Source organism: Pollachius pollachius, assembly GCF_949987615.1.
Source record: "Pollachius pollachius genome assembly, chromosome: 5".
NCBI lineage: Eukaryota > Metazoa > Chordata > Actinopteri > Gadiformes > Gadidae > Pollachius > Pollachius pollachius.
In genome coordinates this window covers 14,586,775-14,611,713 of record NC_136938.1, presented here as the reverse complement: position 1 = coordinate 14,611,713, position 24,939 = coordinate 14,586,775, and the positions used below count along the sequence as shown (strand labels likewise).

The 24,939-nt window shown below is 44.4% G+C and overlaps 1 protein-coding gene across 2 annotated transcripts in view; it reads right to left on the bottom strand.

Annotated features, from left to right (window-relative positions):
* The window catches only part of apba2b (amyloid beta (A4) precursor protein-binding, family A, member 2b), a 49,551-nt gene that overhangs the window by 12,503 nt on the left and 12,109 nt on the right, over positions 1-24,939 (bottom strand). The window contains exons 2-9 of one of the 2 annotated variants that reach the window (XM_079736022.1): positions 21,824-22,813; positions 16,342-17,303; positions 15,457-15,537; positions 12,594-12,630; positions 5,247-5,392; positions 3,001-3,033; positions 2,065-2,151; positions 201-386 (exon numbers count right to left, since the gene is read on the bottom strand). In XM_079736022.1, coding sequence (XP_079592148.1) covers positions 201-386; positions 2,065-2,151; positions 3,001-3,033; positions 5,247-5,392; positions 12,594-12,630; positions 15,457-15,537; positions 16,342-17,303; positions 21,824-22,793 — 2,502 coding nt within the window. In that variant the 5' untranslated portion in view covers positions 22,794-22,813. Of the gene's footprint in view, positions 1-200; positions 387-2,064; positions 2,152-3,000; positions 3,034-5,246; positions 5,393-12,593; positions 12,631-15,456; positions 15,538-16,341; positions 17,304-21,823; positions 22,814-24,939 lie in introns of those variants that run through there. The other variant, XM_079736021.1, reaches the window with a different exon arrangement.

The window sequence follows — 24,939 nt, the reverse complement described above, 5'->3', positions numbered from 1 at the left end:
GTACTGTTCTGATGTCCCTCCCTACAAGACTCGTCTCTAACACCTCACTGTTGGTATTATCAAAAAACATTAACTGTAATTCAGTAAGAAAATGCACAATACACATAAAAATCACTATAGTGTTGAATAGTAGTACCAAATTAAAGTACAAACAAGAGTGCTCTACTGTGTAATGAGCTAAAAGCCATGTTCCCACTTACGTCCTCAGACTCAAAGACGTGGCAGATCATTTTGTACTGTTTCTTGGTCTCAGGGGCCCCTGGCGTTGTCTCAATGCAGTCCTGCGACGCCATGCGCGGCATCCTCCGCCTCGCCATAAGCACCACAATGTTCCCGATGTCAGCGATGTAGGATATGGTGCGCAGTGCGTTGTCCATCATTGTTTCCTTCAGACAGAGCAGTGAGTTATAACCTCTACAATCCTTTGCTGAACCCTAATTGTATAGACGATAGACTACAGCAGTATTAAAGGGCAGACTGTAACTGTGATAAAAACAGAATGTATTTGTGATAAAGGATAGACTATAGCTGTGTCAAAGGACCTATTGTGTCTGTGATAAAGGATAGACTGCTACTGTGATAAAGGAAACACTGTAGCTGTGATAAAACATAGACTGTAGCTTTGATACTAGACTGGAACTGTAGCTTTACTTTAGCAAAAAACATTTCTGTCTGATTACACTCATTGCCCATTTTTTTAACTAGCTCACAGGTAGTTATGGCAACCATACCTCTGTATTTACATATTTGTATGTGCAAATATATTTACATGTATCTATGAATTAGGACTGCCGAGTTCTGGTCTGTTGATCGATTGGTTGGTCGATATAAAATTGTTCAACTTAATTCTCATTGGTCGGACAATAGCTGGTGTTCTTTCCTGAGGTAAAAAGCGATTCTCAATCCCTTATTTTCACGGGCAGAAGAGACAAAGGCGGACTGATAAACTAGTTTTTGAGCGATGGGCTATATTGTGTTAGAAATAACATTATGTATTAATACAAATATGTAAGGCTCCGTAGTATCTGTTTTGATAATCGTACGGTTTAATAGACTATAAGAGAATAATAAAACAGGAGGTCAAAACACCCCGGTTTTCACAACATTGAACTCGCCCAAAATAAGGATTAATTTTCGCAACCAACTTAACATTTACTCCCAAATAATGGCAACATGTCAAAGAAGTCGGTATGGCAGCTTTTAATAAAAATTTAAAAGCTGGATTATTTTCCAGTTGTCTGCAATGCTCCATCGCCTTTCGTGTTCAATAGGCTTCAATAGGCGTGTTCCTACTGAGGGACTTCTACGAAAGTGGCTTAGTCTTTTGGCTAAGCCCACTCACTTAGCTCCCCTTGGCTTCCCTTCCCATACAGGAACCTTTATAGCGGATACCCAACTTAGCTATACTGTGCCGTAATTAGTTCTGCAAAACTTTTTGTTGCGATTATTTAGCGACAGTTTTAGCCTAGGGTTAGCGTCATATCCCGCCTTAATCATACGTCACACTCACATCATATCCACCTCAACCGTATCCAATCAGCATTGACTAGATAGGAGCGGCTCAGTTAAGGCTCAATAAGCTCCTACCCCGAGGCAGGTACTACCTGAGCCACTAACAAAGTCGCTAATAGCTGAAGTTGGGCAGATCCTCTCTCCCAAACCACACCCATAGCGGCTCACTAGAGGGAAAAGTCCCTCAGTCGGAGCGAGCCTCATGTTAACATATCAGAATTGGCATGCAGACCCATTTTATTAAACACAGAACATAACCTAAATTCAAATCTTCAGCCATGCGCTGTCTATCTACTACAGCAACTTTGCGATGCTGCCACACCATGGCTCGCCTGGTGTGTGACCTGCTTTACATGAATGAAGCTCAGTTGTATCTGAGTCGGACTCGGACCAAAAAGTGGATCTGAAACCCACTGACTTTCTCCAAACAGCACAAACGGGATATTAAGGCTGGCAGATTTGACGTAAGGTTGGTTGAATTTCAGTCGACCAAGAATTGTATCGGTTGACTACAGTATGAATGAATGTCAGTGCTTTCTTGTGTGTGTGTACCTGGGAGTCTGCGTTCAGAACTTTTATTCGCTGAGTGGAGATGAAAAGATCCACTTCGGTCATCGTTTGGGTGTCTACCTCTGCACTCTGTGAGCGTGCACACACACACACACACGCGCACAGACAATCACGCAGACACATCAACATAAACTGGTTACATCACATACAGTATATATATAATGTAGACACATTCTATACAGTAATACTATATGTTATCATGACTATGAGATTAGCTTGAGGCCTGAGCTGGCATGAATAAATCTAGATGCTTAGCACTGGGCCCTGGCCAGGAGGTGCTCTGCTAATTGCTAACACTGGTAATACTGATAACTGCTGATTGATGCATGTGTCACGTCTTGCCCTGCTAATTGTTGCATAAATGTCCTCATCATTTCCTGTTTTACCACATCTTACTTATATATTCTCATTTCAGATACTTTCATCCGAGAAGTTTCCTGCTTCTTTGATTGACCTCCCTCTCCTTGATTGTTTTCCCTTGTCCCTCATTATCATTCCCCTCCTAGTACATTTAGTCAGCATGTTTCTTTCCTCCTCTTTGGTTATCTGGATGATATCCTGATAACCTTCTCCCCTGATGAGATGACTCATGTCAAGTTCTTCAGTGCCTCCTCGACCACCAGCTCTTCTTCCAGGTTGAGCAATGTGAATGTCTCTCCAGATAACATTCAAATTGTTCCTGCAAAAGTCAGTGCGGTTGCTGAGTGGCCTACAGGTTAGTTCAGCGCTTTCTGGGGTTCATTTGAACAGATGCTTTATTGGAAATGCACTTTTGCCGCTCTGAAGCATGGCCTTGGCTCCTCTAAAATCAAGTTTCTGTGGTCTCAAAAGGGTGGTCTCACACACAAACACACACACACACAAACACACACACACACACAATGGGAGAAGCTGGTGGTCATCACATTTACACACCACCTTCTTCTTGATTTTGGCCGCCTTCTGCACTCTCTGACAGGAAAGCAGGCAGGTAGACAGGACAGCAAACAGGCAGGTAGAAAGGAAGTCAGGAAGGAGACAGGAAGTCAGGCAGGCAGGTAGGCGAGATACAGGAGCACCGGGAGCAAGAAAAGAAGGAAGGGAAAGAAAATAAGACAGGACAACAAGACCCTCAGACAACAGAGTAAGGCTTCAATCACTGAGCAAGAGAGGTGGACACAGAAAGAAAAAATGATCTTCTATAGCCAACAACAGGACAGAACTAAGTAGGCGAGCACCCATACCTGCTAGATAAAGACAACAGCCCCCATCCGCCAAAAAGATAAAAGATAGAATGCCCACAAAGGCGTGTGGACACATAGGTGACGGCATGCATGAGGTCCGCAGAACCAGTCCAAACTAAGCTTCCCCAGATAGAAGCGCTTCACTGGAGGCAAAGGAGATCGTCCCTGATAGCAAAAATGTGATTTGTAACTGTATGTTCTGTCTGTATATATTATATGGCCTACAATATAAAAAGTACTAGAACTAGAACTAGGGCTGTACTTTGGGGCTTAGAGTTCTAGAAGGGCGGTTTATCCCAATGGCTACGACCGATGAGTGATACTTATTTATACCGTTGTTTGGTAGCAGTGTCATAATGCAGCCATCAACCACTGGCCAGGCGGAGCTCCGAAAAAGAACACCTCCTGGCGCTATACTATGAGTGTCCGAGAAGACTAACTCTCTGACTTGGACATCCAAATCAACTGCTGGCCAGACAGAGGTCCACACATCCATATAACCTGTTGCATTACATAAAAGCGTCCTAGAAGCTTAACCCTTACTCAGATATGGACATCAAAACACCTGGTCAGAGGAAGCTAGACATCAGCACACACCATGGCATTATACTACAAGTGTCCGAGAAGCTTAAGCTGGTATCCACTGCTTTTTGCAGAACAGAAATACCTACTGGCACCTATACATTTCAGAACATTACAGGCCACCTTAGTCATTGGAAAAGGAGGAGGGGGTATTCATTTGCAATTGGCAACATTGATTCGCACACTGAAAAACAGATCAAATTTGACAATAGGATATAATGTAAAACAAAATAGAATGTGTGTTTGCTATTGTTCGTTATAATAGCATTAATTCAAAATTGTATTGTGGGGGAATAGGGAATAATTGCGAGGTCGGCCCCCATGCACATGTAGTATCAAAGCAATGTAGTTACAAGGTAGTGTCAAGGTTTAGCTCTTATGCAAATGTGTCCACATAGAGATAGAGAGAGAGAGAAAGAGACAGATGGAGGCGAAGAGAGAGGGAGAAAAAGAGAGGAATAGATATAAAAGAAGAACAGAAGAGAGAATTAAGAGTGTGCAAAAGAGAGACACAAGAGAGGGAGAAAGACAAGGAGAAAGAGGGAAGGCAGGCTTCTAAGGGTGGGAGTGAATTCTAATGGTTGGGGATGGTTGTTACAGCCCGGTCAGAAGGTGTAGAGTACAATTGTTAAATAGCTTCACAACATTGAAGAGTAGGATAATAATGATCCATAAGGAACATATGATTATGACATGTCTGAAATGTCTACTTCCAGAGTCCAGTTATTGTAAATTAAGAAAAAGGTGAGCATACACTCAAAATATCCATGTTTAGACAGGTCAGGTTAAAAAAGTTGAAACAACCATAACAACAATAATACTTTAAGTTGTCCGATGGAGGTGAGGAAAATAAAAGGGTGAGAGACTTAATCAATAGGATGGAAAAGAGAGATAGAGAGACTATAATAGAGAGCTGTAGCAGATTAGAGGGCAGGGAGGGAATACTGGTCTCTAACTCTCTCTCCCTAACCTAATTGTAACAGCAGACACGTACAGCCATAACCTCATCCCCCCTACTCAACCATCCAATCTCATGTATAATGACACCACACTGACAACACCATCCCTTCATGATTGCTGGCTGTAACTATGCACTCTTTCCTGGTGGTTCGAATGATGCACTGACCCCTCCCCCCACTGATCATTTTCCTTGCGTTATCACACCAAACATGTACCTATACATAAATATGACACTATCTAAATCTCTTAATTATATGCAAAACAGTAGCATCCTTGCCCTCATGCTGATAGGTCCTTTGTGTTGTTTTGTGTGTCTGTGTGTTTTGTGTTTGTTCGTGGGTTGGTGTGTTTGTTTTCGTGTTCGTGTGATCGTGCGTGTGTTGGTACGTGCGTGCGTACCTTGACCCTGCTCACAGCCTCCTGGGCCTGCATCATGCGGATGTTCTTGGAGGGGTTTCTCTCCGACAGCAGCTGGGTGGAGCCCAGGTAGTTTGCAGCGAAGATGATCCCGTCTATCAGGTCCTCTGGCTCACAGGGACCTGGGACTGGTAAAAAAGAGAGAGCAAGTGGTTAACCGGTGTTTCCCCTGTATGCATCCAGCAGCGGTGCACCGCCGCTGCTGGATTGTCAGCGCCACTGCATCATTTTTTTTTTTTTTTAAAGTTTCTGCTAAGTTCAAGGCACATTTTCACAATGATCTGGTCTCAGCAGATACCTCGACTCTGTTGATTGTTTATTTGAAAGCTCAACCCATGCATTTTCCCCCAAAAAATCTCACCAGAATATCCATTTAAAGGGTTATTTTTTACAGCCCCACTGCTACAAAAACATCGAGGGGAAACACTGGGTTAACCAATGGGAGGCAGTGGAACAAGAAGCAGACCGGAAGGAGAAGGCAAGAAATGAAGTAGAAGACACAGACAGGAAGCAGATCACATCGACAGGATGTACAACAATAGACAGGAAGTAGAGAACAAGACAGGGAGTAGAACAACATACCGAAAGTAAAGTATAGAAGAACAGAAAGGAAGCAGCAGATGCAGACAGGAAGTAGAGGACACAAACATTAAGTATAAGACAGACGGATAGAGGGCATCCACTTTAGTTGCTGCTTTTGGAAGTTTATCACTTTGACTTTTTACCGCCCGCACGTGTGCCTTCCCACAATCCCTTGCCCCACGAAATATCAACTCCAAAACAAAGTGACCGGCTCAGTATAACGAGCCGGGAGGAATGGAGTAACTGCCGTAAGTGCTGTCAATCTATCAAAAAATAATAATTATTAAATCTCACAATTTGCTGTGATTAATCATGATGAATCGCTCTAGCAAGGGGCCCCAGACTTCCCTTTCCCAGGCCACATTGACCAGCTCTGACGGGGGGGATCCGGAGGCGTTCCCAGGCCAGTGCAGAGATATAATCTCTCCACCTAGTCCTGGGTCTTCCCCGAGGCCTCCTCCCCGCTGGACGTGCCTGGAACAACTCCCAAGTGAGGCGCCCTTAGGGGGCATCTTTACCAGATGCCACCTCAACCACAACTCCTTTCTAAACAGAGGAGCAGCAGCTTTAATCCGAGTTCCTCAGGGATGGCTGAGCTTCTAAGGGCGCACTCACACTAGGCAAAGTTGCCCTGTACCATACTCAAGTACGATACATACATATACATACATACGTCATCACGTCGTAATACGTCATCACCAAGTGTCCACTGCTTAGTAGAACAACAAGGGAGAACAACACAGAGAACACAATTGGCACTTTACTGACTTTGTTGCTTATTGGGAACCGTTCTACTAAGATACAGCCCTCTCTCACTGAGCGTTTTTACACTGCCAAATATGCCGTTTTATGCACGCCTTTTTCGCAGCAAGGTCTGCGCGCGTTAACACTGCCCAAGGTTAATTGCCTGTGTCTGTGCTTTGCTTGCTCAAGGCATCAACCATACCTCTCGCCTTCACATTGAGTGTGTATTCTTGACACAATGGTTCCTCTCGAGGGTAAATTATAAGAGGTCAGCCGCCAAAGCAAGTAAACAAAATGTGTTAACAGCGTTAATTTTCTTTTTACACGTTAAATCTTTAAAGATTTACTAAAATAAACCCTATAATCCACAGAGTGAGTTGGTGGTTGAGATGGAAACGTGTGATAAGCTTCTCAGCCAGAGTGTGTGGCTGCATGGTGTTGAATGCTGATGAGAAGTCTGCAAACAGAAGTCTGGCTGTGGTCTTGGGGATTTCCAGATGCTTGTGGATGGTGTTTAAGATAAATATTTTTGCGTTATCGACCCCCCTACTAAACTGCAACGGGTCCATCATCAAGCCAGTTGCCTTGGTTATAAGATCCTTGATGATCCTCTCCATGGCCTTCATGACCAGAGAGGTGAGAGCCACAGGTCTGAGGTCATTCAGGACCTTAGTGGTGCCCTTCAACGGGATGGGAATCACTATTGAGGTTTTCCACATTGCAGGGACTGTGCTGCTCGTCAAAGAGCCCTGGAACAGATGCTGGAACACACCTTCCAGCTGCTCAACAAAGTGTCCTAGGGTCCACCAACAGATGTTTTCTGGTCCTCTGTGTTATTTTTTGTCCTTTTGAGGGCTCTCATCGCCTCTGATGCGTTGATCATGAGGACAGAGTCATCACGTCTGAGTGAGGAGATGATTGATTCCAGCTGGTTGCTGTCCTTTTCAAATCTAGCGAAAAAAGAGTTGAGAAAATTGCCTTGCCTTGCCTAAAGTGAAACTGATGCCTGCCATTTGGTTGGGCTTACGGTTGGTAGAGACAAAGTGCACTGCTGCCATGTTCTTGAGGCCCTGCCAGGCTGCGTGGAGGTTCCCCTTTTCCAAAGGTCTGCTCCACTTTGTTTTTATATTTCAGCTTGGCAATTTTGGCAACTCTATTTTTCTGATTCAGAATGTTTATCAGATCTTTAGTCAACCAGGGTTTATTTTCAGGGAAAACGGTGACCTTTTTAGAGGGGATGGTATTGTCCACACAGAAAGTGATGTATGCTGAGACTGTGTCCGCCGGCTCACTGATGTTGGTGGAGGAGGATGTGAGGGTATTCCAGTCCGTGGTTTCAAAACACCCTTGCAGCCTGTCGATACTATCTGGTGTCCACTGTTTGATGTCCTGTAGTGGGAAAATTCTATTTTCACATCGGTTTCTCTAGCTGCCTTTTGTTGGTTTTGGCCTGTTTTCTTGACTCACTGGGGAGCGTTGAGAAGCGAAGGGTTCCATCTGATAAGGCACGGTGTCGACCCCCTTTATGACATCCTGAGGAGGTTCATCGATAGTTTACCATCCAGTTAACCAATAATATAGTTTATTTGGGGGCACAGCTGCTCTCAGGGTTCTGACAGAAGTCTTCGCGTTTGTCAATGCGTCGCTCTTCAGCTTCTGCACCTCTTGGAGGGGCACAGGGTGATTTCCCATTCAGGGGTCTTCAGCCTGCGGAGCTCTTCGAGCAACAGGCTGATTTTCCATCCAGGAAGGACTTCTGCTCGTGGGGCACTCTTGGAGAGACGCAGGGTGATGTCACATCCAGGGGACTTCTCCTCCTCCACTCCTCTTGGAGAGATGCAGGGAGGACTCCCATCTAGGCCTCGGATGATTTTATGATAGGCCTCAAATCATTGTTTGTTTGTTTTATAAATTATTGTTAGTTGTCGTATGATTGTTTGTATGTTATGTACTGTTATTACCCAAATATATGACCATAATTGTTTTAAGTTCGGTATGACTCTATACTCTACCCAGTTTGTTCAGGATATGATTGACTTGGCTCAAAATTCCCACCACAGTCCCTGATGACTTTCTCTGACCTCTTTCCCACAGGTGTATAGGCAGGAGTGAGCAGTATGCTGCGGTGGTCAGCAGAGCCGAGAGGAGGGAGGGAGATGGCTCTGTAGGCGTCTGGGACTGAACCATAGCATTTATCCAGTATTTTACCCAGACGGGTGGTGCAGTTGATATACTGGGATAACCCTGATTTGTGTGATTTGTGATTTGTTGATTAAACAGTGGTTGAAGTCACCCATGATGAATTTGGGGGCGTCTGGGGATATCGGTTTGAGTTTGGATTTTTGGCTGTGGATGTGGATGCATTTGCTCTGGGGTGGATATTAACCAAAATCTTCCCAGGGAATTCCCTGGGAAGATAGAAGGGACGCAGGGAGACAGCCAAGAGGTCGATTTTAGAATTTTAGATTTTCGATTTTTTGCACAGTTCTTCGGTGACATCAACTGTCTTGCACCAGCGTGGGTTGATGTAAAGGCAGACACCACCGCCGTCAGTTCAGTTTTTCGGTCTAACCTTAGAGGAGACTCGAAGCCATCTATGTGCAGGCTATCACTGCTGTCATTCCCAGTCAGCCACGTTTCAGTAAAAGCAAGAATGGAAGCAGTCCGGTATTCATTCATATGAAAAACGTTGGCTTGCAGTTCATCAGTCTTGTTGCGCAATGAGCGCGAATTAGCAAGGATCACTGAGGGAAGTGCACAGTGTTTACTTGCTCCTCGCCTAAGTCTTAGTTTAATTCCACCATTATTCTTCCCCCGTCTCGTTACCTTCTTTTCTTTACTGTTGTGCTGGGTGTCTGTCCGGTCAGGTGGGTGTTTGCGTTGTAACTCCTCCGGCAGCTTGTCTGTGACAGCAGCTTGGTGAGAGTGGTATTGCAGCTGTAGCAAAAAGTCCCTGGAGTAAGTAATCCGCTGGTTGTCCCTAAGACTGTATCCATATGTTGCAGAGGACAGATGATCCAAGACGAATAGTAGAGGCACAAAAATCCATAAAGTCCATGTGAAGTCCATACTTCTGGAGGAGTGAACGCTAAAGCTAGCCGGGTAGTTAGAGTTAGCTCGTTAGTCCGGTGTGTATGGTGTGGTGACAACAACTGCACATCACACCACAAACTACTGGACTATACAGCAGCAGTTGGTCATCAGTCAATTCGCAATATAATCAAAACAAAACACTCAACAACGTACAAAGCTACTCTCTGCACCAATTGGTCGACCACACGAGCAGTGACCCGAAAGGAGGAGGCTTATACCGTTGGACTCCTTTGAGTCTCAGCTTTCATATGTCATATTGTTTCTGTAGATAGAAAGTGTTTCCAGATCGGATTGGCAATTTCCAGCCCAGCTATAGACTAAAAAACGCCCAATCAACCAAAACCCGCCAGGAAACGTGTATTGCCAGAAAACCGATAAATCATATACTCCTGCAATGGCACATACACAAATATACACCTAAACACAACCTAATTATTAACTATGACGTTATGTGGAGGAACCTCTCATCTATCTCTCACACACACACATACCTCACAAGGTTTGTGTGAAGAACACACTGATAGCAGCAGAAAATGGGTCTTCAATGAGATGGCATTAATACACAACACACAAAATAGCTATGTAAAAGACCAATAAAAAACACCTTAATGCGACCTAATTGACTTAATAACTTGTACGTTACACACACACATGCACTCTTGCGCGCGCACTCCGTGTGCAGGGACACAGCCACAGAAAATGTTTGGTACATGACCTAAAAATAAGACAACCCTCAAAATAGTCATGGATAAATTGATCATTCATTTATGTAGTAAATAATCTGACAAGAGCTTAAAGAACATAAACCGGAGAACTATGTTCAGTCAACGCCAGCTCCACTAAAAGATCATGAGTCAAATCTCCACTGGAACGGAGGTTTGAGTGACAGATCTAAGTGCCCTCCCTCGCCCCTAATTACTATTGGACAGGAAAGCATTGTTTTCATGTAGCAAGCACCTAACCTCTAGCCATAAGAACGCAATGGTTATCTTTCATATCCACCTTTGGCTATCGCTAACTACCCACCTTGTCACCTTGCCTTTGCCTAAGTGTGCCTGTCTCTCTGTATGCCTGAGTGCAAGTGTGTGTGCGTGTTTGGGTAAATAACAAAGACCATCCCCGGCAGGAAGCATAGATGCATCTAGGAGTAATGAATACATCCTTTATTCCCCTAAAAAAAAGGGTGGCCGCTGGGACAGGCGGTGCGTGGAAGACTATGAATACCTCTGGGGCTGCTTGCAATCCGAAATTTCTGGTTATTAGGGGTCATATGAAAAAAGTAGGAACACACGGATTTGTTAGTATTATTAGGCGTCCAACAAAAAACGTAGGAACCCTGTTGTATTCGTTAGATTTATTATAAGGGGTCCTACGAAAAACGTAGGAACCCTATTGTATAAGTAAGTATTATTATTATGGGTCCTACGAAAAACGTGGGAACCTTATTGTATTTTTTTGCATTATATGGGGTCCTACGAAAAACGTAGGAAACCTATTGTATTCGTTAGTATTAGTATAATTAGGGGTCCTACAAAGAACTTAGAAACCCTATTGTTTTCGTCAGTATTATTATAAGGGGTCCTACGAAAAACCGAGGAATACTATTGTATTCGTTAGTATTATTAGGGGTCCTAAGAAAAAAGTAGGAACCCTATTGTATTTGTTAGCATTATTAGGGATCCTACGAAAAACGTAGGATCCCTATTGTATTCGTTAGTATTATTATTTTATTCCTGACTTTTTGGCTCAAAGGTAATACAAATTGGCAGGCTTGTAGAACTCGTAAAATGAGTAAGAGAATCAAAGGATGTTATAGTATAAGCCAAGGTGGTGCTATAATAATGCTTTGAGGTTCAACATTTCAACAAGTCGACTTTACCACTAGGAAGGTGCAATTTGCATGAAACTTGCTACACATGCACCATTCATCATGATGAACAACTTTCTTTTTGCAATCCATTTGGTCCGACCATTTACACTTCAACTCAACCAAATACCCACACATAAACTGTTTTGATGCCGGAGGTGATCAGACGGAAGAGATATACATTTTGAAATCAATGAATACCTCCAATGTTTAAACAGGTGTAACGTTGCGCCATTTTCGTAGCCTCGGCTGTGTGACCTTGCTATTAAGAGGAGATCCATAGTATACCCATAACAAATGTCAAGTCTATATCTGAATATAAAAATGTAATACATTTGTTTGAAGTTGCATTTCTGAAGCGTGGCCTCTCTCCAACGCAGGCCGGGCCTTAAAGCGGTACACACGTAATTTCTCAAACGTCTGTTTTGACACTATATACTTTAGATACATATGATATATGATGATACATTGATATGCTTACTTCCGGTAAACAATTTTTTAAGGCAAACCGATGGCATTTCCCGATACCTCCAGGTATGGAAGAATCTCTCAAAATGTAATCTAATTTGCCCTTGCCCTTAGTGTAGTGGCATGGCGTCGCTGGTTCCTCGACCAACCATATTGTGAGACATGGCATGAAATCAAATAATGTTTATTATGATGCACACTTTAGGCCATATGTTGCTTGCAACTACATTGACACCTATTTTAGTGGAACTTGTACGATTACAAATACCAATATAGCTAATAATTATAATATTTATAGAAGAGGAGAAAGTAATCAGCGGTTATATGATGTAAAAGGGGCGGAATAGTTGCCATGATCAATTATAAAATAGTAAATAGGGTTAAACTCTTCCTCATTTTATTCATATTATGCATCAATCAATAACTGGTGGACTGCGGATTGTTACCAATCCAGTTATCCAATCACTTGCTTAATGGCATCCCATAACAACAGCTGTTCCTACCCTTTTGAAAGGGATCACCTATATCTATTGGAATAAAAAAGATTTCCTCACTTGAAAAATTTCATATCTTACCATCGACGAAACTGGGGAAGGCTGCGGCTTTCTTGGTCTGCAGGCAGGGAGAAACACAGAGGATGGGTTAGAAGGGTTAGGGAGATGTCCGCTGGGAGGTCGAATAGCATATTGTATTCTTATTTTTACAAGAACAACATGTGTGATTTATTATAGGCGTGTCTATTGTAATCGTGATTTATGTTGACAGGCGAAAGCCGTTTTATTTTTGCCGTTGTAATATTTCAGCTGGTCTGTTTTTTTTCTGTTTGTTTGATAATGTTTTGAACAGTTTTTAAAGTTTTTCTTAAATAAAGAGCCTATTATGCTGAAAAGTAACCATTGACAACAAATTTCCTCCATACGACACCAGATTGTTAATCACCAAGCAATTCTAGTTTTCACCGGTACACACATGAACAAAGCTATGGCCTCAATTTGCTTTGGCCATCTCAAGTTATGATATATTAGCATATAATAGGAATACATTTAACTTATTTCATGACTTAAGTTTCATCTTTTAAAGAAAAGCCTTAATACAGATTATTGTGCTACTTTGTTTGTTTTAGCTTTGAAAAATTGTGAATGGCTAGCAGGGGGGAAGGGACAACATTTTTAATGGTGTGATTGGAGGCCGACTCAGTATTAACTTCCTTCTGTTTACAAACTGTGTTTGTGCCAAGTAACAGCGATATGGTTATTCAAATGATATATATGGTGCATCGCTAGAAGGGTTGTGTCTAGCTTTTTGGGGGTTTGGGGGGCCCTAATTTGTGATAATATGGTTGGGGGATTCCAAACCCTCTCAGGTTCCGGGGGCATGCATTTTACCTTGAAATGCATCAATCAAATTCACTTTAAAGGATTTAGACGGTTTACCAAGAACCAGGTTAATTGTTGACTTAGATGGGACGTTCAACTCATAACCTCTTGCTTTGAATGCATGTTCCGAAATTGGGCTGTTAGCAAGCCATTTACATCCATTAAAGTATATGAGCATGCGTAGTGGCATGTAAAAACACAATCTAAACATGTGGATTTGTTGGTTTGTGGGAGAAACTACCTGGTCAGGGCAGCTTGTATGCACTAAAGTTGAACAAAAATCATGGCTGATTTACATCTCGACATAGACAAGAGCAAAAAAAAATATTAAGCAGGGCTCACATCCTTTGTGAGGAAAGAGCCTATTTTTATTTCAAATTCAAACCAAGCATCTAAAGTTGACCCCAGCAATTTAAACCCACATGAAATGATGATCAATGGAAAACACTGGGGCTCGCCTACATCAAGAACTTAGCCTTACAAATATATTTAAAAACTTGATCTGCCTAATAACATCTTTCATATGCGTGTAAATAAGATCAAGGGCCCTATCTTGCACCCAGCGCAATTTACTTTCTACACCGACGCATCATTGCTAGTTTGTACCCGGCGCAAAGCTGTTTTTCGCCCGCAGCAAATTGTGCCACTAAACTTGCGCCACTAAACTTGCGCCACTAAACTTGCGCCACTAAACTTGCGCTCTGAGAGGCGTGTTGGCGATAAGCAAAGAAGTGTTCCGGTGCAAATGATACATGGTGCTATCTTAACTAGAGCCCGACCGATTTATCGGCGGGCAGATATTATCGGCGGGCCGATATTATCGGCTGATATTAGGTTTTTTCCAAACTATCGGTATCTGCATTTATAATGGCCGATTAATGAATATTTTAAAAAAAGAGCACGAAAAAGTATGTCGTGAGCAAGAGAAAGTAGGCCTATCTTGTACGCATATCACTGGCAGTGTGTGTGTGTGTGTGTGTGTGTGTGTGTGTGTGTGTGTGAGTGACGTCAGCGAGTGAGTGGACGAGCGAGGAGAGCGAGTGGTAGCGTGTGCCAGTCTAGTGAAGTAATGAACGAGTCCGGTTGTGTGTAAGAATAAAGTACCCAGCCTGTCAAGAATCGGTGGCCGCTACATTCCGACCATATTCCGACCTCTAAGCAGAGCCACTGCCGGTCAAAGTGAAGGGTGTCCGACCTCTAAGCAGAGCCACTGCCGGTCAAAGTGAAGGGTGTCCGACCTCTAAGCAGAGCCACTGCCGGTCAAAGTGAAGGGTGTCCGACCTATAAGCAGAGCCACTGCCGGTCAAAGTGAAGGGTGTCCGACCTCTAAGCAGAGCCACTGCCGGTCAAAGTGAAGGGTGTCCGACCTATAAGCAGAGCCACTGCCGGTCAAAGTGAAGGGTGTCCGACCTCTAAGCAGAGCCACTGCCGGTCAAAGTGAAGGGTGTCCGACCTATAAGCAGAGCCACTGCCGGTCAAAGTGAAGGGTGTCCGACCTCTAAGCAGAGCCACTGCCGGTCAAAGTGAAGGGTGTCCGACCTATAAGCCCCTGAGAGAGCATCGGCGTCTCCCCTGTGCACCTCATACGGTCTGGGAGCCGACAGCAGGAAAGGTGTCACACTAACCATCTCATAGTTTGAAGCGGAACGCAAGAGGGTATACGTGCTCCAATAGTGCGAGTTGAATCAGTGAATCATTTTAGCTTGTGTGTGATTTATCACGGGCACGGGTCGGGTAACGGGCCAAATGTTAATGGGTCCGGGCGGGTGCGGATTTCATTTTAATATTATCACGGGTGACAGGGCAGATCTGGTGCTGAACTTTGCGGGGGCGGGTCTCGACCCGTGCAGGACTCTGGCCTAGGCTATTGGAAATAAACAAAATGTCAGAAAGCAGAGTTGGTTTGTTTTCGCTATTTTAATTAATAAAACAAAACATAATAATAAAGAAAAAGGCTGAAATGGAAGCTATGTCTTTGGGGGCTCTATGAAAAAGCATAGTCCGTATAGAGCAAGAAATGGCCCTGATCACTACTACACAATCGTGTGAGTATGTGTTTCACCTCAGGAACATTGTTGTTCTCCAGCGGAACGTTGAGGTCAGAACGCTGTTGTCTCCTCGGGCCCTCCCCCCTACTGCTCACCTGGAGATACAGACAGGTAGACAGGTAGAGGTATAGTTATATAAGTAGACCGGTAGAGTTAGTTAGACAGTATAGTACAGTATAGTGTATAGGTAGACTTACAGAGTAACATGTAGGTAGACATAAAGGATAAATTTGACTGAGCTGCTCTTTTTTTCCAGGGAAGGCATCTCCGTTCACAATTTCATCAATATGAAAACTCTGTTGTGTCTGCGGCAAGGAATCTTTGTTGACCAGATGTCCATCGGTGCGAAGACCCGCTCTTGCAGAGGAATGCTCAACATCTAAAGGATATGTCCGTTCCTCAATAAGAAGGCAACGCAGGTTTTGGTCCAGGCTCTCGTCATCTCACGTCTAGACTTCTGCAACTCCACTACGTTCTGCAACTTCCTAACCGCCCGATAATCCCCCACTACATGGGGACCCCAGCTTCCACCCATTTGGGGAATCAGCTTCCTACTGACTTCAGCACAACAGAAACCCTACACATCATCCATCGCAGGCCTTCAATACAACGGAGGACAACTTCCTGATGCCATGGACTTAACACAGGGAACAACAGCATGGAACGCCAGCATACAACAACACTGTGCAGCATTCTCAGCATTTTTTCTAATGCTCTTTTTTAATACCTTTGTATGGATAAATGAGTAGCAATTGAATGATTCAAGTGTGTGGGATTAAATATTTCATAGCGATCTTGATTAAATACACTGAGGAAAGTGTACTATTACGTAAGTTAGAATGTCGCTTCACCTTAGGATCCTACATAAGATCCTGGGGGGGGGGGGGGGGGCTCCTCACCTCTTCCTGGGACCACCTCTGCTGCTCCTCCGCTGGGCTGCGCTGGTTGGCCTTGAAGACACTCTGGACCTCTGCGTTGTTGTGACTATTGGGCGATAGGTTGAGGGACTTGGGACGGCCGTCCTGGTGGTGTGGGGGCGTGGCGGCCTGGTACTGGTATTCCTCAGGGCTGTGATCGGTGCTGCTGTTCAGGCTGCCCATGCTCATGCTCATCTTGATCTCCGCCACGATAAGGTCAATGTCTTCCTCGGCATCGTCGCCCCCCATCGGCCATGGCCTGTCCCCGTTCTCTTTCACCACCACCATGGCTCGCCGCCCGGCGTCCGGAGATGGGGGCAGGGAGTTACCGTTGACCTCCTCTTGGGCGTAGTAGTCGCCTTGATAACCGTCTTCCTTCTCTACTTCTTTGTTGGGGAGGCAGTAGTCCTGCTCTCCCTCCTCGACCCCCACGTTTAGTGGAGGAGGATGAGGATGATGATGGTGTTGGTGATGGCGGTCCAGAATGGGCTCTGGGCGACCCTCGTATATCTGCTCGTCGGGGTCTTGCTCAACAACCTCACAGCGGACCTCGCCCTCTGCCTCGCACCACTCCTCCCCCCCTTCTGCCCTGTGTCTCCCCTCCCCACCTCCCAACCGGACCTCTCTGGCCTGGCCGACTTCCTCTCTCCATCCCTCCTTCATCTCTGCCTCCCTCTCCACCTCCTCATCCTCTGCCCACGCTTTGTCTCCTACCCCCCCCTCCCCCCTCTCCACCTCCTCATCCTGGACCCACTCCACCACCCCCTCCGGGGTCGGTTGGTCCGTGTTTGGTCTATCCTGTTGGGCGGTCTGGGGGTATTTTCTCTTATTCCCCTGATCGAGGCTGGGCTTGTTCAGGCTGCTCTCTGGGGCCTCCAGGTAGCTGTCATCTTCGGGGCAGTAGCGGATGTAGTAGGTCACGCCCTCGTCCTCCTCCGCCAGGCCTGTCGCGAATAACAGAGAAGAATAACAAATAAACTGGGGGCAGGAAAGTACAGCTTAACACACACATACACAATGTTTCTGATAATATGTACAGCAGATGTTTATTTATTTTTCGGGGGGTTTGGAGCAGAGAGCAAAGCTTATTGTGTAATAAGAAATGTAACTGATATTTTTTGGCCTGTATTGTTTGTTTGCCTGTATTGATCCCTGAGATTGCATTAACTTGGTTCAATGTGAACCATGTGGTTCAATGTGAACCAAGTCAATTGATTGAAGTTGGTTCATGTGAAAAATAAATATAATTGATGTAGCAAGCCACTGTTGCCATGTTGCTGTAGCTCAGTTTGCTACATTTCTCTCGGGGTTAGTAGGGTATTATTGTAATGAAGCTTCATTTAATGTAGAGTAACTGGGAGTTTATCTCACACTAACTAGCTTGGGCACTGCCGTGTTGGGCAAAATAAAGAGAAGGAAGAGAGAGAGAGAGATTCGCCGCTGAGGGTTTCAAGAAGTCGAAGGTGATGCGCAGGTCTCTCTTTAGTATGAGGCTAGAAGGAGAGGTCTTTGTGGATGCATGTGGACTGCTGTGTTAATTTGGCAGAAAGCGGGGCAGTCTCTGATGTAGTGTTCCTTGCCGTTGTGATGTTTTGGGGTTTTTCTATGTTCCAGGGTCTGAAAGAATCCCTCAGCAGGACCGTTTGTTGCGGGTTGGTAGGGACCTATCTTAATGTGCTGCACTCCATTAGCTTGTAGAAATCCAGCCATTTCCTGTGAGAGAAGTTGAAGTCCATTGTCAGGGGCTAACTGTGGAGGAGATCAAAAGCGACTTTTCCCCTAGCTTCTCGATTGTCTTCTCTGTGGTGGTTGATCTCATGATACCACTACCGACACATACAGACCAGTATCTCTTCTTTCATTCCTTTCTAAAACCCTGGAACGTGCCATCTCTAACCAACTGTCCTATCGCTCACAAAACAATTTGCTTGACCCTCATCAGTCAGGCTTCAAAACTGCACACTCCACTGAGACAGCTCTCCTCGTGGTGACTGAGTCACTCCGTGCTTGCCAGAGCCTCCTCCCTCTCATTCTCAGAGCCTTCTCATTCTCCTGGAAATGCCTGTGGCGTTCGACACCATGAACTACCAGATCTTCCTTGCCACTCTCGCCAAACTTGGCATCGCTGACTCTGCGCTATCCCGGTTCATATCACACCAATCAGGTCACATGGAATGGCTCCTTTTCCAAACCCTGCGCTCTCGACACCGGAGTCCTCGAGGGTCTGTACTGAGGCCCCTTCGGTTCTCCCTATATACTAGATAATTGGGCTCTGTAATCACATCAAATAGTTTTTCCTATCACTGCAACTCTGACGACACACACACTATTCCTCTCTTTCCCCTTCTCGGATAGCACCCTGATTGCAACACGCATCTCAGAATGTTATCAGCACTTAGACGTCTGCCGATCACCTGAAGCTTAACCTATACAAGACTGAGATCCTCCTTGTGCCAGGGAAAGAATGCCCTCACATGGACTTACTGATCACTGTCAAGGACATTGCAGTATCTCAATCAACAACCCCGAGAAACCTTGTTTGGTACTGGACAATCATCCTGCAGATGGGCCTTCTACAACATCCGCAAGATCCGGCCCTTCCTCACGAGAGAAGCAGCTGACCACCTGGTCCAGGCGCTCCTCATCTCCCACCTCGACTACTGCAACTCGCACCTGGCTGGACTTCCTGCCTTAATGATTAAACCTTTGCAGAGTATCCAGAATGCTGATGCATGCTCGTGTTCAACCTACCTAAATTCTCCCATGAGGCCCTCCTTTTCAGGGATCTCCAATGGCTCCCTGTATCAGCTCGTATTAGATTCAAGAGAATGGCACTGACCTACAAGGCAGTCAATGGAACAGCCTCAGCTTACCTCTGTTTTGACCCCGCAGTAGTGATACGAGCTCCCTGCCAATGTCAGGACCGCAGAGTCGCTCACCAGCTTCCGCAGAAGACTTAGACTAACTTGTTCAGAGTTCACCTAGACTCTGCATATCCACCCCCACCCAACCCTCCAAGCACTTATTGTATGTTACACGTCCTGGCACTTAATGTACGCACTTATTGTATGTTGTACATCCTGGCACTTAAATATAGTACTTAGTTGTGTAGCATCTGATCCTAGCTAGCTTTGTTGTGAACGGGGAATGGGTTAACCTATCAACTGTTTGTGATTGGCACTTGGTTCTATGAACATCCTTATTGTACCGACAGCGATATATTGTTTGTCCTTCTTCTGACAATTGTACTTATTGCAAGGCGCTTTGGATAAAAACGTCTGCTGAATGCCCTAAATGTAAATGCAATGTAAATAGCCACCTTAGACCATTTACTGTGTCAATCAACAGCAACTAGGAACAGCCTGTTCTGAAATGATCAAGTAAAAAATATTATAAAACAATCTTCCCACGCTGCCGTGGTGGGTTGCTTCCGATTTTGTGGCAAGAGGAACAGCATTTGACCATCTCTTCAATTTGCTTATCCATGCTTGGCCATCAAAAATGTTTCCTGACTGAATTTGCTGCAATACCAGTGTGCGAAGTCACAGTGGAATAATCACCTTCCTTCCACACAGCGAACACCCAGACTGGATAGACAGCTCAAACCTCCTTTGGAGGAATGGCTTCAGGATTGAGTTATCAAATGCAGATTGGCCATTGGTGATGATGTCCATGACCGCAGATAACACAGGGTCATTGTGGTTCTGGCTTTGTAACAGGGATTGACATTCTGGATGAACCATCCGTTTAGCCATGAGAGCCTTCTTTGCAATACTTAATGTCATACTATTGTGCTGACTCTTTTTCCTATTGAGCATAATTAGTCTCTGCCTAGTTCAATGTCCTTGATGCGAAAGCAATTGGCATTTCCTCACCATACGGAAGTACATGAGAAATAACCTCTGGACCTCTGACGTAGTCAGTACCTCTTTTGCCTTTTCGAAAGCCTCCTGACAGCTTGGTATAGCAAAGCACCAGATTCCCCCATCCTTTTTCGGTACCGGAACGATGGGCTTGGCCCACTCACTGATTGTCACCGGCTCGAAAAAACCCATTCTTGATCAGATGGTCCACGTCAGCTTCCACCTTGGGTCTGACTGCGGCACTGGTTTGGCTTTCATGAACACAGTCTTCCTACCCAGGTGAAATGTAGTCTCACTGTGATATCTTTCATGCTGCCTAATTCGTCACACAAAACCAATTTTTTTTCCCTTGTTTTTTTCCAATATCACCTGCAGGTGAATGGAACCGTGTGACAGCTTCTTTACGGCTGGCCGGTCAAGCCGGAATTATTTTAGCCATATCCGCCTTTTTATAGCAGGACAATTTCCCCTGGTAACAAACTGGAAGCCTCGCAGTTCGGCCGTTGCATTGAACACTCACATCTTTCATCCCTTTCATGTGCACTTGATGTCCTATATACACAAAAATAATGCCCTGAAGGACGTAGTAGGTTCCTCATGCAATCCCTGTAGATTGTGTGCAACACTAGTGAGGCTTTTCGATCCAGTGCCTATCTGCAATTTCACAGAATTTCCCTCCAACTTGGTTTTAGCCCATTATATATAAACTCACCAATTGTGTGAGTAGTATGATGACGTTATTGCAGTACAACAAGTTTATTCATCGGTTTCCGGTCTTCAACAAGCTGACGTATCCAGTTTAGATTGGAATTTATTGAAGCTATTGTTTAGGGCAGGGTACTTTGTAATTCTACTATTCTGAGCAATAATAACCAAATAATGGCTCGATAGAGATGAGTAATGCTGCCGAGCGTCTCCTGTAATGCTGCCCAACACATTAATTTAAAGCGTGAATATCTGTCAAAGAGAAGGTAAAATCCCTGATGTCTTTTCTTGATTGTCATCATTATGGCTCATTGAGGCCACGTTATTAACTACCAGAAAGTACCTTTTAAGTTTGGTTTTAGTTCAATATCTTCTATGCTAGCTAGTGTTTGGTTAACTGAATCACTAGGAAATGTAAAATTGTAGTAGTTGCATTGGAATGGGCAGAAGACTAGTATGAGAAAATGGTCCGCCCTGAATGTCTAGTAATCACTTACTAATGGTGTTCATGTTTAGTAAATAGGTAGTGTTCATCTTAATTACAGTAACAGTATTAACTAAGGTATTCATGTATAGATTATTTAATAGGGCTAGGGTAACCCTAACCCACTAACCCTATGCTTTTCCAATGTAATGTAATACTGCTTAGTACTGCATTAACTAAAGTTAATTAATAGAGGTTTTAGAGGTAGTTAAGATGAGACAGTATTTTATTGATCCTAGATGCAAAATACGGGTACCAGGTACAGGTAAGCAGTAGAAGTAAAAAGTACAATAGATATATTTTAAAACCAACCTACAGAAAATATGTCTATATACTCAACAGGAGAGTAATATAAATATAAAAAAAGAGTAGATGAAAATTTTTAAATCCATAATGGGAAAAGGGTTCTTACCTTCGTCATAGTCTTCCTCATCTTCTGAGGTGTTGTTCATGTAGTCTGAGCTGGAGTCATCGTCCAGGCTGTCGTCTGCAATGTTGAAAGTTGCGGGAAAGTCCTGCACTGGAAGCTTGTACACTGGAAGCTGATGCACAGGAAGTTCTCGAACAGGAAGATCTTGCATGGGAAGGTCACGAACATGAAGATCAGGCACCGGAAGGTCATTCAGAAGTTTGTGTTCCAGTGTGGGCAGTGTAAGCGGTCGGTATCCTTCGGGCTCTCGCTCTTGTTGATTGCAAGACTGAGGTTCAACCACATCCACCTGCACCTTCTCTTCTGGTTGGCCGCAATACTGAAGCTTCAATCTGTCCTCAACCTCCTGTTCTGGTTGGCCGCAATACTGAAGCTCCGCCTCTACCTCCTCCACATTCTGTTCTGGTTGGCTGTAGTAATGAGGGTCAACCTCGCCCACTTCCAACTCATCTTCTGGTGGGCTGTAGCAATTGGGTTTGACTACATCTTCTACCTCATTTTCTGGTTTTCTGTTGTACGGAGGGTCCACTCCTTCCTCCTCAAACTCCTGCTCTGATTGGCTGTAGTATTGAGGTTGTACTTCACCCACTTCCACCTCCTGTTCTGGTTGGTTTAAGTATTGCGGCTTGACCACATCCTGTTCCATCTTGTGTTCTGATTGGTTGTAGTACTGCAGCTTGACCATGCCAACTTCAACATCCTGTTCTGGTTGGCTTGGACTCACTTCCCGGCACTTCGGAAGAGAGTATTGGACCTTGGATGGCCTGGCGAGTGGCTTCTGACCATGTGACTCTTTGGGATAGCGAACTGGGCGGGGCCGAGAGGGCAGAGACTTTTGGTCTTGTCTCTCTGTAGAACGAAGGGCACGGCTAGGGGCGGGTGCTGCCATGTTGATTCCCCCGCTAGTTTCCGGCTTCTTCTTGTGGGCCATGATTGGCAGCTTACAGGCCATACATTGCTGCTGGCTGGATCCTGGAAGACAGGAAAAAATCATGTTAACATTAAAGTTAAACTCTGAATAATGGAAAATAATCATAGGTTAAAATATAGAATGGGGGACTATAATAAAATAGAGTGATATTATAATAAAAGTCCTGGATGAACATGAATCTCTCCTCCCACTCTCCTCCCTCACTCCCTACCATTCTGGGATGCAAATATGGAAATTAAGCACAGGTTCTGGCGCAGCCCACAGCCCACAATGCAATATCAGAAAAGAAAGAAAGAAAATACCCTGTACACTGCCCCACCTGAACCATGCAGTGGCTACTTAGCGGATATATGGTGAATTCATGCCGGTTCTATGGCTATTGATTAACAGATGATGTTACGACGAATCCAACTAGGCTGGGATTGGTGCAACCCAGTATCATGCGATTTTGTGCGCATGCTCACGAAATTTAATCTATTGCATTGTGTCCCAGATCTTGATTGTCCGACCTTTTTTGCGCTACACAGGACGAAATGTTAACCCATGCATTTTGAATGGGAGCATGCCCATCCATTTTCGTGCTGGACTAAACGAAACGAGAGAGAGAGAGAGAGAGAGAGAGAGAGAGAGAGAGAGAGGCTTCAGAAGGGGTGTGCGCAGACAGTACAATGCACCCTCTAGTTATGTATGCGTAAAAAAAAATTGTACTACACAAAACGAAATGTTAACCCATGCATTTTGAATGGGAGCATTTTTCTGACTATTTTCATGCTGGACTTAACGAAACGAGAGAGAGCGAGAGAGAGAGAAAGAGAGGGAGAGGGGGGGGGGGGGCTTCAAAAGGGGTGTGCGCAGATAGTGCAGTGCATCCTCTAGTTGGGTCGGGAATCACAGCCCACAGACGTGAGACGTCAGCAACTTGCCAGGCAAATCAGCGCAATCTTTGAAAACGCACTCCCTGAGGAGAGGATGGTTTGCCAAGTCTTCCAATGACGCAAGATAAGCCATTGCACTACATTTCAAACATTTCTCACAACTGTCTTTCATAGGGTTTGAAACCAATCAGTATGTTTAAAATTAAACAAAGGAGTAATTTATTTTTTCCAATTAAAGGAAACGTGTAGAAGTTGCTTAATGCATACTTTGACACTCTTAAATGCTTTGTTTTTTGCTAGTAATATCGCTATTCTACCACTAGATTCGGTTTGTACACATGGCCAGAGCTGTGCTTATGTTTACACACATTCATTCCTAAGTATAAGCACATTTTGGTTAATTCCATACTTTGCGTGGCAAAGTTCGTATGCACTCCTTACGCACAAATCTGTGCGCAAGTACGGTTGATAAATGAGGCCGGAGCTGAGCTCCCGGACTCCACCAGAGCTCCTCGAGTGTTCTAGAATATCTTATAGCACACGGTCAAAAGCGGTGTGCGCCTCTGGATGATATTATGAATGCTAAACGATGGTCTCTCCAACGTTTCTGGAAATTCAACAAGTAAAGCCTGGCCATGCTTGAGAATGAATTGGCAAACAAGAAACATGGCAGTCACAAAAGGAAGCCTCTACTCAAACATTCGCACAAGTAAATGCGTGTGTTCAAACTTGCACAAATTACTCTGCGACAGATTTGTGACTACTCGCGACTACTAAATACAGGCGACTAAATTTGCTTTTGGTTTGAATGTTAGACTGGATGCCCCAAGCCTGTTCTGCCGGCAATTTGAATTCGCCCAGTAGCAGGGGCTGGAGAGGAGCAATACTTTACTTCCTGTTTCCGATCCACTTTTACTGGAGCCAATCAACAAGCTTGCTTTTCCCCCTGGCGCGCTATTGGCTGGTTCAACACAATGACGACAGGGGAGCGACGGTAAGCAGCCAATTGCTTACAGAGTCATTTGAACTACGCCCGTTGATCAGCCTCTTCTTCTCTGAAGAAAATGAAAGCAGCGTGAACATGTGAACGTAGCATTAGTCTCAATATAATACTTTCAGGCCAATTTCATTTCTCCTCACCCTGGATGTTTAATACTGCTTTAATACTCTTGCATTCAATGATTTATCATGTCCTCAATTGATGACTTTATAACTATTAACAAAAATGATTCTGTCTTCTATAATGGGAATCACTCAAAGCTTATTTGCGTGGTCAAATTATTTTTACTCAT